General features: G+C 32.9%; 1 protein-coding gene and 1 long non-coding RNA gene across 5 annotated transcripts; one reads left to right on the top strand and one right to left on the bottom strand.

The window, feature by feature from the left end:
• The first annotated feature begins 492 nt into the window (after nucleotides 1–492).
• On the top strand, nucleotides 493–5,181 carry LOC136233987 (uncharacterized). 3 transcript variants are annotated; one of them, XR_010691007.1, is made up of 4 exons: nucleotides 493–915; nucleotides 1,051–1,184; nucleotides 2,437–4,172; nucleotides 4,235–4,853. It is a non-coding gene; the product is annotated as an uncharacterized lncRNA (long non-coding RNA). The 3 variants fall into 3 exon arrangements; XR_010691009.1 differs by lacking the exon at nucleotides 4,235–4,853 and adding an exon at nucleotides 1,347–2,066 and having other exon boundaries at nucleotides 495–915; nucleotides 2,437–2,980; XR_010691008.1 differs by lacking the exon at nucleotides 4,235–4,853 and adding an exon at nucleotides 4,863–5,181 and having other exon boundaries at nucleotides 504–915; nucleotides 2,437–2,563.
• A 2,450-nt stretch (nucleotides 5,182–7,631) lies between these two features.
• Nucleotides 7,632–13,981, bottom strand: LOC136233557 (probable ubiquitin-conjugating enzyme E2 24). Of its 2 annotated transcripts, none has more exons than XM_066023262.1 (9): nucleotides 13,607–13,981; nucleotides 11,879–12,700; nucleotides 10,159–11,681; nucleotides 9,857–9,997; nucleotides 9,354–9,752; nucleotides 9,200–9,263; nucleotides 8,807–8,946; nucleotides 8,382–8,693; nucleotides 7,632–8,140 (listed from the first exon to the last, which is right to left on the bottom strand). In XM_066023262.1, the coding sequence occupies exons 3-9, from the start codon at nucleotides 11,551–11,553 to the stop codon at nucleotides 7,901–7,903; spliced, it is 2,691 nt and encodes an 896-aa protein (XP_065879334.1). In that variant the 5' UTR covers nucleotides 11,554–11,681; nucleotides 11,879–12,700; nucleotides 13,607–13,981; the 3' UTR covers nucleotides 7,632–7,900. The 2 variants fall into 2 exon arrangements, with proteins under 2 accessions (XP_065879334.1, XP_065879333.1); XM_066023261.1 differs by having other exon boundaries at nucleotides 11,879–12,697.
• Nucleotides 13,982–15,202: the final 1,221 nt, after the last annotated feature.

The raw sequence follows: 15,202 nt of genomic DNA, 5'->3' as shown, positions 1-15,202 counted from the left end.
TTACTGATAAAAAATATTATATAATATATAATATATATATTAATTTTAAATATATTATTATATTTATCCATAAAAAGATTATGTATATCTATATATAATATAAAACAGTAACGATGGAGCTGAGGTGTCACTTTCTCATTTTTTACTGATAAAAAATATTATATAATATATAATATATTAATTTTAATTATTTTATTATATTTATCCACAAAAAGATTATTTTATTCGTACATAAAATAGTAACGATGGAGCTGAGATGTCACTTTCTCCTTTTTTATTGATAAAAAATATAATATAATATATAATATATTAATTTTAATTATATTATTATATTTATCTATAAAAAGATTATTTTATCCGTATTATATCTAAGAGTTCTATAAAATTTAAATTAATCTCCAAAATCTCTATAATTCTGTTCGATACTTAAAGCAGTATACTCACTGCTGACATGCCAATTTCTTAGAATTTTAAGAATTCTTTTTTTTTTTTCGAAACACGGTTTAGTTGCACAACTACTTCTCCTGTATCCCTCGCCCTCAATCTCCCTTAACTGCTCTTTCTGTAACCACACCTTAACTGCTTTTTATTTTCATTTCTTCTTTTCTCACCCTAATCCCGTTCATCTCCACCTTTAAACTCATGCCTTCCTCATTGAGACTCCTCCATGTTTACCAGAAAATCACTTACCCTCTTCCTGTTTGTCACGATTTTCTCTTTATTTATATTCTTTCAGATTGATTTCTTACTGGGTTAGTTCTCTTCCGAATTTAATCCCTCAGTTCTTTATAAATTTTCATTTCCTCATCTCTCTAATCCCCCTATTTCTTTAGATTTTCATTTTCTCATCACTGGCTCAAATTGGGTGTTAGGTTTCAGAATCGCACTTATTCTTTTGTGTGTTGTAGTCTTGATGTAAGCTATTGTTTTCCTATATTTATTTCTATTTTAAATGTCTAATTAACATAGTATTTTTGTACCATTTCCTTATCTTTTTCCTCTTTCTTTCAACTTTTTGATTTTCTCTTCCTTAATTGTTTCTCCTTACAGGTTGTAACTGATTGAAATACAACCAGAAACTGATTGAAATACAACCAGAATGGGGGGTATTGGCAGAGATTGGTATCGAAAGGGTGTTGCTTTACTTTCAAAATACAGAGTCTCAATTGGTAATTAAAGTGATGGTAAATCCCCACCCTTACTTTTTCCTTCTTTGCTTTTTGTTAAATTATGAAATAATCAGCTGCTCTAAAATTTAGTTTCAATTCTTTATTTGGTCTGAAATTATGAGTTCAACTGCTTTGGTCTTTCAGTTCGTGTTACTGTTTCTTCCCTAACTCCCTCAGGTGTAATCTCTTTGGTTTCTGTTTGTGGCCATGGGACTATGCGGATCATCCACATCCTTTATCCCCTTCCTCTAGGATGAGTTGGATTTCTATTCTTATGTGAATCAATTGCTTTTCTTTTTCAGTTATCTTTCCAACTCGCAATGTTGATTATGCCTTAAGTTTATTGATTCACTTGCTTTTTACTTTTATTTACATCTACTATGTTGAAGTCTAATTGGTTAGAATTTAATTTAATGTCCTACTGATTGTTTATGATTCAATTCTCCCCAATTTTACTATTTCTCATTTTGCTATCGAAGCATCCGAGTAACAAATCTGTTTTTTAATGATTGGGGTTGTTCAATTCAGATACAATTTCTTTTGTGTGTGCTATTTCCTTCTGATGAGTTTAATAGCTTTCTTTTACACATATAACTTCCTTCTAATCTTCATCATCCTTCAAGAATTTATGGTCACATATTTGTTTGGTTTGGATTTGTTGTGACCCCTTTTTCTCTATCTACTCATAAAAACTTATTGGCTTTTGGCTTTATTCTTTCTTTCAATGTTGCTTCTGTGTTGTTTTTACTCGGCTTCCATGTCGTTGTAATGTAGAGCACCACTTTCTCTCTTAACTGCTCCTTCATACTCCCTCCATATCAGCCTGTAAACCGCCTTCCCTCTCTCTATCATCGGTTTTTCCAACATTTGCGCATCCATTGTAGACATTTGGATGAGGTAATACTATTAGTTTTTTTAATTGCCTTTTCTTTTTTTGCTTTGATTCATGTTCTTGGTCATGTTTTTCCTGCTGCCTCACATTTTCCCTTTCAATTTCGTACGCATCTAGATTTATCTTTTCTCAATTTCTAAAATTTGATAAAGCTTTGTGTTACTTAGATTTTCATGATTGTGATTCAATGTATTTTGACGTGATGGGTAAAGAATTAGATGATGTATGTTTCAAATGGGTTTATTAAGTTGGGATTTCGTTCGATTATAGTTACATTTTGATTGTTTTTAGGACAATGTGAAACTATATTTTCTTTTCGATTTCATATGAACTCACCTTCTCCAATCTGACATCATCTCCATTGCAATAAAACAGATACCTCTGAGTGAAGCAACTCATCATATGCAGATCAGAATCTTCCATAAGAGAACGCCCATTTGAAGACAGCAAAAACAGATTCAGACACTTCACATTCGAGATACTGAAAGACGATTCTATAACGGTAACCTATTCCTTATATTTCTTTCATTAATATCATTTACTCCATCAAGAAATATTGGGCCGGTTGAGGCGATGTTTGAATGTAGAGGTGGTTAATATCATTTACTCATTGCATTCTTCTTGGTTTAAAAATGTTATTGTTAAAGACTTTAGTATTCTATTGTGATTTCATCTTTGATTGTTCAATTGTTTTCTACAAATAGGAAAATCTTAAATGGGATTGGTAGAAGTTTTCGTTACCCATATTATCTTATCTTCCTCACCATCTCACTCTTTGTTTTCCCTATATTTTGATTCCATTCTTACAACATTATTTTACTTTGGCTGGACTTCTATTCATTCCATTCCTTTTGTGTCATTGCAATAACAACTGAAGTACTTCTACATTTAGTTGCTAAAGTGCATGTTTAACTGCAAATTATAAAGTGGCTTTCTACAAAATCATTTGTTATGTAATATGAAAAGTGTTATGTATCTTATTTTTTTTAGGGTTAAGGTGCAAAAATACCCCTAACGTTTTGGGTCAGGAGCAATTTTACCTCTAACGTCTAAAATGGTACAATTTTACCCCTAATGTTTGTAGCCAAGAGCAATTTTACCTCTAACGTTGATAAATTGCGTCAATTTCAGAAGTAATTCATCAAATTGTCTTCTCAGTCATGAAACTTATCATCTACACTTCACATATACGTCATTTTATCAGTAACAAATCATAAACATATGTTGGGATGTAAAAAAAAATAAAAAAATATACTGTCTTTTGCACGAATTAGACAAATAAAAATTTAAAAAATTCACCGAATTTATAAATATTAATCTCCAATTCTATTATTAAATTACAAAAAAACATGAAATCCTTTTTTTAGAATGAATTGATATGCAATTGGTGCAAAATAATGAACAAAAATATTTGTGTTTTATAATAGTGTTTGAAATTGACCCAAATTACAAACGTTAGGGGTAAAATTGCTCTTGGCTATAAACGTTAGCGACAAAATTGCACCATTTTAGACGTTAGGGGTAAAATTGCTCCTCCCAAAACGTTAGGGGTTACTTTTATGATCTTTCCTCTGAGAATTTACAGCTCACATCTCTAATCTTTATATATTAATGTGTTTCAATGTTTGCTTTGTTTTTTTTTTAATATTATTATTTTCCAGCTATTGATTAAAAGGATGGATGGATTGGTGGGTGGCAAGTAAAAAAGGTTTTGTTTTGAAGTTTTGAATGGATGTTTATGGAACAAATTTCTCTTTGTACTAAATTCAATTGGCTAAATCACATATTCGCTTCCTCAAATTGAATATATTATAGGGCTAATTACAAATCTAATCCAATTAGAAGTGTCCATTTACATATCTAACCCACTTTGCTTCAATTTCACTAAATTAGACACTTTCATCCACTTTAGACAAAAATGCCCTTATTTCAATTCATCTTCTTCCTTAATCTCTTAACGTCTTTTTATTATTCCAAACCGATGAAAAGATGGTGGTTTATAGAGAGAAGAGATTATGTTTCGTTCAACCTTTGAAGAATTAGTGTCTGCAGAAGAGGATTGGGATGGAAAGTTCAAAAAAATGAGAAAAAAAATCTAACAATTAACTGCTGTGATGTCGCATTTGCGACGAAATGCGACAGCTGCTGTCGCATTTGCGACGAAATGCGACAGCTGCTGTCGCATTTATGACGAAATGCGACAAATTCGTCACAAATGCGACAGCAATGGAGAAAAATGGAGAAAATTGAAACGATACTGTTACAGATAAAGAAAGAGGCAAGACCAGCGAAAAAAGCAGACGTATAAGCTAAAAACATACCATTTCTATGGGAAATTAAATATAATACTTCAATAATCTCAAAAATCGCCAACTATTAGTATTAGAAATTGAAAAAGATGAACGGAAGAAGAAGTTGAAACAAGATGAAGAAGAAGAAGAAGAAGAAGCGGGACATCAAAAGAACTAAGGGTAATTTTGTCCAAAGTTGATGAAAGTGTCTAATTTGGTGAGATGGAAGTAAAGTGAGTTAGATATGTAAATGGACCTTTCTAATTGGGCTAGATTTGTAATTAGCCCTATATTATAACTGTAACGTGATGACGATTTAACAAGCAATATTTGTATAAGTTGCGATTCTTAAGATTAATTAGTTCATAAATGGAGCAAAAGTTTAGTATATAACATGTGACTTTAGTTTTTACCAATATAGTTTTCAATATTGTGGTGTGACTTGATTTTTCTCCTACTAGAAAGCCGAAATTAAAATATCTAATTTCAAAGATAATTATCAAATTACAGAAATCATCTACACCGAGGCTAGCAGGTAGTAATAGCTCTCAAGGGCTGTGCGATGCAAATATACACACCAAAGTGGAGAAGATCATTATCCGTTGTTTTTGAAATTCTTTGCTCATCATTCTATATTCACTCTTTAATTTTGATGAGCAAGCCAATCAAAATTAGATGTTCTTTGGGCAACTTCCTCTTTGATACTATAATATTACTCTTTGTATTAATTTTCTTTAGTGAAGCATTGTAATTTTAGTTCAAGTATTTAAAACAACAATAACATATTGTATAGCTTTCAAGCTATTCCTAAAATTTAAATCTGACTTTCTGATAACTTTAACGAATGAATGATAAATTTAAATTAGTCATAGTTTTATATGAATTTTCTTTTAAATTTAATATACGTTGATTTTTCACTTCATATTTTTTTGTCCACACATCAAATTTTAAATGTATTTTATTTTTATTATCATTATTTTAATATGTTTGTAAAAAAAATTGTATATCCCGTGCATTGCACGAGGTTTCATACTGTATAATATAAAACAGTAACGATGGAGCTGAGGTGTCACTTCCCCCTTTTTTACTGATAAAAAAATATAATATAATATATTAATTTTAATTATATTATTATATTTATCTATAAAAAGATTATTTTATTTGTACAATATCTAAGAGTTTTACAAAATTTAAATTAATCCATAAAATCTCTCTAAGTCTCTGCATATCTATATACAATATAAAACAGTAATGATGGAGCTGAGGTTTCACTTCCTCATTTTTTACTGATAAAAAATATTATATAATATATAATATATTAATTTTAATTATATTATTATATTTATCCACAAAAAGATTATTTTATCCGTACTATATCTAAGAGTTCTACAAAATTTAAATTAATCCCTAAAATCTCTCTAATTCTCTGCATATCTATCTATATATAATATAAAACAGTAACGATGGATCTGAGGTGTCACTTCCTTATTTTTTACTGATAAAAAATATTATATAATATATAATATATTAATTATATTATTATATTTATCCATAAAAAGATTATTTTATCCGTACTATATCTAAGAGTTCTACAAAATTTAAATTAATCTCTAAAATCTCTCTAATTCTCTGCATATCTATCTATATATAATATAAAATAGTAACGATAGAGCTGAGGTGTCACTTCCTCCTTTTTTACTGATAAAAAATATAATATAATATATAATATATTAATTTTAATTATATTATTATATTTATCTATAAAAAGATTATTTAAAGTAAATGTGAAAATAAAATAATAATATTTAATTTATATAGCACCTTTATATCATTAATTGTAATTATTAGATTATATTTTTGTTAATATTTATATGTTAAGATAAATCGGTGAATCGCACGGGAAAAAAAACTAGTTTAATTAGATAAGTGTAACTAAATAGGTAACTAATTAGTATAGTTGGATAATATATAATTATATATATTTATTTATATTTTTAATATTTAATTAATATTTGGTCGGTTTCAGTTAACTGCGGTTTTTGAATGTAAAAACCATAACCATAACCATTAACCACTATTTTTAAAATTAAAAACGGTACACTAATCTATTGGTTTTAATTAATTTTATTTTCGGTTTGGTTACAGTTTGGTTTTTCGGTTTTCCAGATTTTTGTGTGCACCTCTAATCTGTACTACTCATGTGTTTGAAATTGAGAATTTGTTTTGATTTTTCTACCGGAGCTGGAAGACGCCATGGCGGCTGTGGTATGGTTTGCGGCGCAAAAGGTAACCCTCGTCAAAAGCGAGACATTCTTAATTCTAAAAAAGGAGAAAACTAAAAAATAAAAAATAAAAAAAATAAACCACCAACTCTCATCTCAACTTTCTTATTAGTTATTTAGAACAAATAATTTTAAAAGTTATTTATTTAGGACAAATAATCCCTAAATTTAAAAAAAATCATTCAACATAACATTATAATAAAAAGGTAAATAATTTATTAGTTCCTTCTTTTTTATCTATTACACTGTTAGTCTGTTAAAAATATATTTATTATTATATGTGGATCATATATGAATTGCATCAAGTGACAAATCCATGATTGATAAGTTGAAGTTTGAACTCAACAATGATTTTAAGACGAAGGATCTTACTGCTGTGAAGGAGGTCCTCAACATCGAGATTTCTAGAGATTGTAGGGATTTTTATCTTAAAATAAATATATTGAAAAAATTTATTTCCACTCATATTGTTTCTCACTTGAAGCTATTTTCTCATCTATATCAAAAGACTTTTGAGAAGAAGTATGACTAATGTAATTTATTCAAGTGTAGTTGTTAGTCCCCATATATGCCATGGTTTGCACTAGACCCGACTTTGCATATACAATTAAAATACCTCTAACGTTTACGGTTATGTGCAATTTTACCCTTAACGTCTAAAATGGTGCAACTTTACCCTTAACGTTAACAGCCAATAGCAAATTTACCCCCTAACGTTGTCGAATTGGACCAATTTCAGACATTATTATAAAACTCTGATATAGTGTTTTCCACTATAACACCTTAGTAGGAGACACATCAATAAGGTTAGTGACATGTAACACGAGTTCTCTCTTTGATGCTGCACACCGTATTTGTTAAACACAGTTTCGTAGATTGCCTTCTTTCATGTGCCTTCAATTCTAGCTTTGCATCATGTTGTTCAGTTCGAATCTGAATTAATCGATAATCAGAACGAATAACAGATGATTTTTTTTCAAAATAAAAATGATCAAGCTTTACAACACCAAACCCAACATTTATTCAAATAATTGATGCTATTGCAATCTGCAAAACCCATAATACATTGCTGCTATTACAGCACATAAATAATTAAACATTATTTCACCTTTTACTGATGATCCTTCAACTCTTTTATTTTTCTACACAGCACATTAACATATTTCACAGAAGCTTCTTTTCTTTTAATGTGCTGTTCACCAATCAAATGTTCATATGATACAGATTTATACATATGGTACAATGTCTTGGTATGCACATTTACTGCTATATCTCCGCGAATTTGCTGCAGTCGATACCTTTAGCAGAAAAGGCTTCCACGAGTTTCGGAAAGAGCTTGGCAAGCATGATTTTGAACCCTGTAGAACTACCCTTTTGCATTTCATGCTCAATCTGTCCACATCTTACTGGGAATGCTACTTCTTCTCCTTCCATATATGCCTTGCAAGCTGAAAGAATTTGATGTGATCGTAGTCTCAAGTGCTCCTCTACGAGCGTCTCAAAATGCTGCACCGTTGAAATATCGACACATAAAGATCATTTCATGAGTATAAATATCATTAATCTTTATCAATAAGCCAAATGTATTGCTCATTAAACAAAATCCAAACATTTTCAGCAGGAAGAACGATCCATAATTCGTTTCAAAAAACTGTCGAAGAACTATTTGTTCATCCATAGAACATTCAAGCAACGTTTCGTCATTAATCAGATTATAGTGAAGTGATTTAAGAATTGATTAATTTACCTTCGGTGGCCGGCGAACTAAGTAAAGCATGGACTTCCAGGTCATGAGGAAAGCGTTTTCATTATAGCTCACTGAGTTCTTCTCTCCCTCAGCTCGACCAATCTGCTTATCATATCCAGCCTCGTTGAAATACGGTTTTTCATTAAGTACAAGGGCCTGGAGAGAGAGAAGAATTTGTAGGATGTTGGAGCTGTCAGGATTCCACACCTCGCTGCCTGTTCCCGTCCATGTATTGAGTAGACTGAGGCAGATCTTCCCAGACTCATATAAATTTGGATTTACACGCAGTCCGCCAGATCGATAGTGCACCAACTGCATGGAAGATCAAATCAATAGGTAAGTGAAGTGTTTCTACAATATAAAACAGCACCCTGAGCCGAATGGAAGTCATACTCGAGTAAAGTAGTCGAGATTAAATAACTTACCGGAGGTACATGGGGATACTCTGAAGGGAGATATATATCGAAAAAGAACAGCCCATCATGATATGGAGTTCCAGGTGCGCCAATAATGGCTGCTTGAAGGAGATCGATCTGTTTCTCATAGATACGGACGTAGATTGATTCTGTTGAGATTGATACAAAATTATAAGACATAAATTAAAAGAACGAATCAATTTACACACTAATAGGGATGGCAACTTCTGATGATAACAAGGTGTACAGAGACAACCCCTAACATGATTATCAATTTGGTGCTTTTATGTCATATATAATCGCGTGATAACTTAACATGACTATAACACGCCAACCCGAATTTCCACCCCTTGACTAGCATTGAAGTGAAGAATAGGTATTATAAAATTTAAAAGCCCTAACCAGGAAGATCTTTCTCAAGGATACTCCACTCTTGTTGGACCTTCTTCAGCCAACTTCTTTTCACCTATTAGACATAAAAATGGTGAAAAATGCATCAGATTTTTTCGGTATATACTAATATGCTTTTCTTTTGGAAAAAATTGAAGTTTCTAACCTGAGATAATGCCAATCCCCTACTTCCATTGTCGATGAAGTGGTGGTCAGAGCAATCATCAACAATTTCAAATTGCCTGAAGTGTTCCACATTCTTCCTCGCTAACTCCTCGACAGGGTTCACTTCCGGCTTCAAATTTATCTCTTGAATACTTTGCCTTGCATCCTCATCTGGGATCAGAGGTTCCACTTCCGTGCATTCATAGCTTTCCACTATTCCTTTCTCTTCAAGTGCTTCGGACTGGTTGCCATCTTTAGATACAGAGCTAGGCACCGGTGTGGAACTCGAACCAAATATACTAACTCCAATGCTTGTGAAAAATCTGAAAGTGGATTCAGGAAGAAAGAAGGAACTAGAACCCGATTTCCACTCGTAGTTTCCATCAGAATTCTGAAAGTCCTGTGAACAAAGCTGTCATTAATTTTCTGTTCTGCGACCGAGAATGTTACTAATTTGAAATAACACAAGTTATATTTTCTGAGCTAATCAAATGAAAGTTTTACCTTTTCATTCAACCCAGCGGACTGTTTCCCAATATCAACCGTCTCTTCATTGATATTAACTTCAGCATTTTGCTCGCTGAGCACAGGATTTGCAGCTGAACTTTCACATTTATCAATTCGAAAAATTTCATTCGGTGCAACCTGTAACAGCATAAAAAAGATAACCTTAAGCTTGATGCTCAAATCAATCACTGAGAAATGATGTAACCTGCATGTTCCTAGAACTACTAATGAACGATAATAGCGATTGCATAAAAACCGTATTTTTTTTAATAAGGAATATAAATAACTAGAGCTCAAACCTTGGTTTCAATACCAGAAGCCCATGTAACCTCAACAAGACCATCTTTGAAGCCTGAAACATAGCCAATGCAGGAGAAATAATTACTACAAGAGTAATCCACCTGATCTTCTTTGCAGTCTTTGCCTTCAAAAGCAACATCATCACCCGGACTATTTTCTCTCTTCAAATGATGGTTATCAGCTTGATCAACATTTTTGAACACAATATCTCCGTAACAATAGGAGAATTCCGGGTGTTCAATGAGTTCATAAGCACTGACAGTTTCTTCCACCAGGTTGCCGGTCGCATCATTAGCGTGACTCCATTTAACAATCACAGTCCGTTCCTTAGCATCGACCGTGCTTACTACGCCCCATTTCTGCGTGCCTGGAACATGTTGATCATCACACGCACCCTTCTCAAGTACATATTGCCTAGGCAAGAAGTCATGAGAATTGATGATATTTATAGGGACTAGAGACTGTGAATCTAGTAAGGAAGAGCAGCTACCATCTTGCCACAAAACATCAACCGTCGTCTTGGTCTTTACAATAACGAAACTTTCCTCGAAGTTCGAGCAGATATCTCGTCTCTTAAACCCTTTTCCAATCTGATCATGCTCTTCAATAAGCTCGTCAAAAACCATCTGCTTCTCTACACCCCTAAAATCAGCAACAGGAAGCATGCACCAGTCTCCAAGCTGCCAATTTTCATGCAAGAAACACGGCAACAAAGTCAGATTATGTGCATCCTGCAAACGCCGGGGAGCAGGCAAACTCGAGTTACAACCAACAAGAGCACAGGCGAGCCAATCGACATACACAAGACCAGCGGTTACTGCAGCAACGGTCCCTATATCCTGATTGTCCTTCCAAGGACCACATAACCATCTAGTGGACTTAGAAACAGCAGATGCTCTAACTTTCACTCTTTGACCCGGGTAGTAGGGGTACATTGAATCTTCAAGGGGAGAAATAGGCAAGAGCTTTCCTTGATCGGCTGCAGTTACCTCGCACTTCGTTCCATCATCAAAGACAATGGAGACATTGTCTAGAATCTTTTCAACCTTACCGACCCAAGGGCCATTGACTACATAATCTCCCACCGAAATGGAGCGAATCTTCAACAGCTTCTTAGAATCAACCCCTTTCATGATTTTTCCTCGGATATTTTCCAAGTCAACAGCCATGTTGACATTTACGACTTTCCCCATCTGTCCAGATGGGTCAGCCACAGAGCAAACAATGTCCCCGTGGACAAAGCCTCTCTCAAATGAGAGGAATTCATCAATTTTTCCTATGCTCTCTTCCAAGCTAGATAAAATGCTGTCAGCACGCCCTTCATACAAGAATTCAAGCTCGCTGCCACTGTCACTTGTACTTTCCCAATCATAATCACTCGGAATGTTATCCATCGTTCAGAATATAACACTACTTCAACTCAGGAATATGACTTTTTTTTTTCCTCTTTTTACTTCCCTACAAACTCAACTTACTCTACAACTTCAACGATAAAAAATTCGGTATTACAAATCATGCATACCTGGAGAAGAAGTAAAGTAGCGTATTTTAGCATATGGAAATGTCGATTTAAAGGGAGAAACATAGTGAAAACATGGCATTAATTGTAAGCATTATCTCTTTCATTAGAGCAACTATGAAATACTTGGTGGTTATCAGAAAACGAAAACATACAACATGGAACAAAACAGCAATAATGATTGGAGAAGAGAAAGTTACCGCTAATGGTGATCCAGCAGGATAAGAGTACAGTGTCACTGCTGCAGAACGAGTTCTGGCGTTGTACAATATGTGATCCAAAGCCTTCAATTGGATGTTTCCGCAAGATAGCTTAAGATCTGAAAATGAAGGTTGTATGCCAAAACCTTCTAAAGTGATAACTAGGAGCCAATTAAAGACCCCCAAATGCCAAAGGAGATTTGCCCTACAAGGACTAGGGAAGTCGAACTACGATTCCCGAAAGCCCACAGGGATAGAAGGAGTCAAATAAGACTCCAATGCCAAAGGAGATTTGCCCAAGATGGACTGAACTGAAGCTCTTCGAAGAAGTAGCTTCTAAAGAAGATTGCTCTTCTGTGCTGATAGGGTCCAAACTTTTGCAGAACTGCTGAAACTTTCCGAAGAAAAGAGAACACTTTATGCCAAAGGAGATTTGCCCTGTTATCAGGATAAAATCCACCGTAACCGATAATAGCTGACAGTAATCCTTAAGGGTCTGTCTTAGCTCTAACAACGAACTGCCAGCTATAGGAAACCGAAGTAACTTTGCCAAAGGAGATTTGCCCAAAAGAGCTGAAACAACTACTTATACAACTAATATCTAAAAAGACACAATGCCAAAGAAGATTTGCCCTGCTTCAAGAAACACTCTCAATTACTCGACCCGAGTTCCTGAGCGAAAAGTTTGCCTCAACAGCAGATTTCTGCAAATAGACTTGTCGAACACAGCTTGATTCTGAGAAAGCTTATAGAATAGCCAATCTCAGCAGCCAAACGTGAGTACTTCTCGAAACAGTTTCACATTCCCTTGCAACCTACCTGCTAAAACAATATCCGTCAATAAAATTATGCACGAAACGGAGAAAAAATCTTACAATTGATCATGATATATAGTTTTGATATATCAGGAAACAGAACTTTAGAATACTATTAGCTTCAAACAAATAACAACCAAACATTCATGTATCTTGTCGAAATAGATAGACAACTCGTTCGACTTTTTTTATGTAGGAACAACAAATTGTGATATATGCAATACAAAAAACTCTAAAATTCCTCTTTCATGAATCAAAATTCACAAACACAAGTACATCGAAAGAATCAAATTGTACATCAAGTACTTCTCAGAATACATATTCCCATCACTTTTTGTTTCTTCTTTTGGTACTTTACCATATCAAGCCGGAAAAAGTACCTCAAAGGCAGGCATATTAACTCTCTCATCAACTATTTTCGCCAAACACAAAACTCGAACCTGAAATCTTGCTTAAGGGCAAAAAGTTCCTAATCACTTCAACCAACAACTTGTTGGTATATTCCCATGACTAGTAATTTCATAACTATTCAGAGACGAATCCAAGGGGGGCCAGGGGGACTGTGTGATATGCCGGAAAACTCCATCAAAGCTATGTATGAAGCTTTAATTTTTTCTACAAAAACACCCAAAAGAGCACATATAGAGCACCCTGGCTAGTGAATCATGGATCCATCATTGAATTTTGTTCATTCAAAAAAAAAAAAAAAAACTATGGATTTTTTCACCCAAATAGTAACTTTAGTTCTAGTAATACCTAAAGAACAAGTGGAATCTAAAAAGCAATTCTAAAAACAAGAATAAGCAAAACATCCAAATGGAACTACTAAACAGAAGAACATACCATAAATAGATACTAAACATATGCATATGTATTCAAATATCTCCAAACAAAATCAAAGACATTAACATACCATTTAAGCCATCACCAAGAAAAGCAGTAACAGAAACTAATTGAACCAATCAAAGGAACCTAACCCGACCCAATTCAGTAACAGCAAAGAAAACCAAGTTCCATTGATTGTCATAAAAATCCGTTCTTTGGCAAGAAAAAAGGGGAAAAAAATCAAGATGGGATTCAGAGAGGTGAAATTCCTCTCCAAACCCCATCAATTACCCCATGAACAAGGGTGGAAAACATTGCAAAAATGAAGGGGAAGAAAGAAGGTTTAGACTCTGAAATAGAAGAATTGGGTGTTTCTGTGAAGAAGAAAGAAGAGTTAGTTGAAGAAGAAGAAGGTATATGGGAATGGGGGTAGGTTTTGACGTCCAATGACAAGTGAGATATAGAGACTATTCCATGTGGATACGACACAGAATATACCACCAATCTCAGACACAGATACTGTTCTCTTTTTCCTTTTTAACTACTAATACTCTAATTACTTTTTTACCCTTCTCAACGAACTCTCTCCCTCGTATCGTATCGTATTCGTATTCGTATTCGTATTCGTATTTATCTCTATCTTTGGCAAAATACATCTGCGGCCCTCAACTTTGTGGCTTTTTCTTTTAGGAATGGTCTTTTTCTACTGGATCCCTGTTATTTTCTTTTTATTAACATTAAGCATCAAACGAGGGAGGCCTCCAAAGACAAGTCTGCAATGGAAGACCTTCGAAGCGTGACAAACAAATGCTGTAAATGAGATGATATAAAAATACCCCTATTATTATCAGCCAACAACAAGAGCGATTTAATTAATTGTCACTATAATTGGCGGTCTAACATTTGACAAATTTAATAAATGAAATATTTGTACACATATACTATTATATTATGATTTATTAATAACAAATTAAAGATATTTATATAAATGTGAAAAAAAAAGAAGTTATATTACGTTTGAGATATGTTGGAAAAAAATTAATATTTTGTTGATCTTAATGGTATTTTTCCTTTTGGTACGATCATATCAGCACTAATGCATCGGATCCTATCAGAACTCCGAATTTAAATGTATTTAGACGAGAATAATAGTAAAATAGGTGATCTCTTGGGAAGTCCTTGTATTGCACCCAAAACTTTAAAAGTTTTTTTTTTACTCTAAATGAATTTTTTCTATTTTTTCTTTGTTTCAATGTTGCTATAGTAAATTTTAATATTGTATTATTATTACATTATTTTTATATATTATTTATTTTTTTAATAGTTCGACAGAATATATCTAAAATTGATTTTTGAATGTTGTTATTGGTACTTTGTTTTTGATAAAGTAAGTATTATTTTGTGTGTGTTTACCATTGGATGCATTTTACACTCCATCATCCAATGGTGAAAAAAACAAAGTAAGGCTTACTTTGTCAAAAACAATTTACTGAATTATTAATTATTATATTATCTAAATTATTTTTATGTTTCAATGTTTATTATCTCATTTTTATGTACTTTTTATTTACTATGTTATTTTGGTTAGTTTTTTAATTCGTTTACTTTTTAATTTCTATTTTGTTTTGGTTATTTATCATGTTAATTTATTTTTATTTGATTTTAATTTTATATTATAATTTTA

Source organism: Euphorbia lathyris, chromosome 6, assembly GCF_963576675.1.
Source record: "Euphorbia lathyris chromosome 6, ddEupLath1.1, whole genome shotgun sequence".
Lineage (NCBI taxonomy): Eukaryota > Viridiplantae > Streptophyta > Magnoliopsida > Malpighiales > Euphorbiaceae > Euphorbia > Euphorbia lathyris.
The sequence above is the reverse complement of the archived record's forward strand: the minus strand, read 5'-3'. Positions and strand labels throughout refer to the sequence as shown.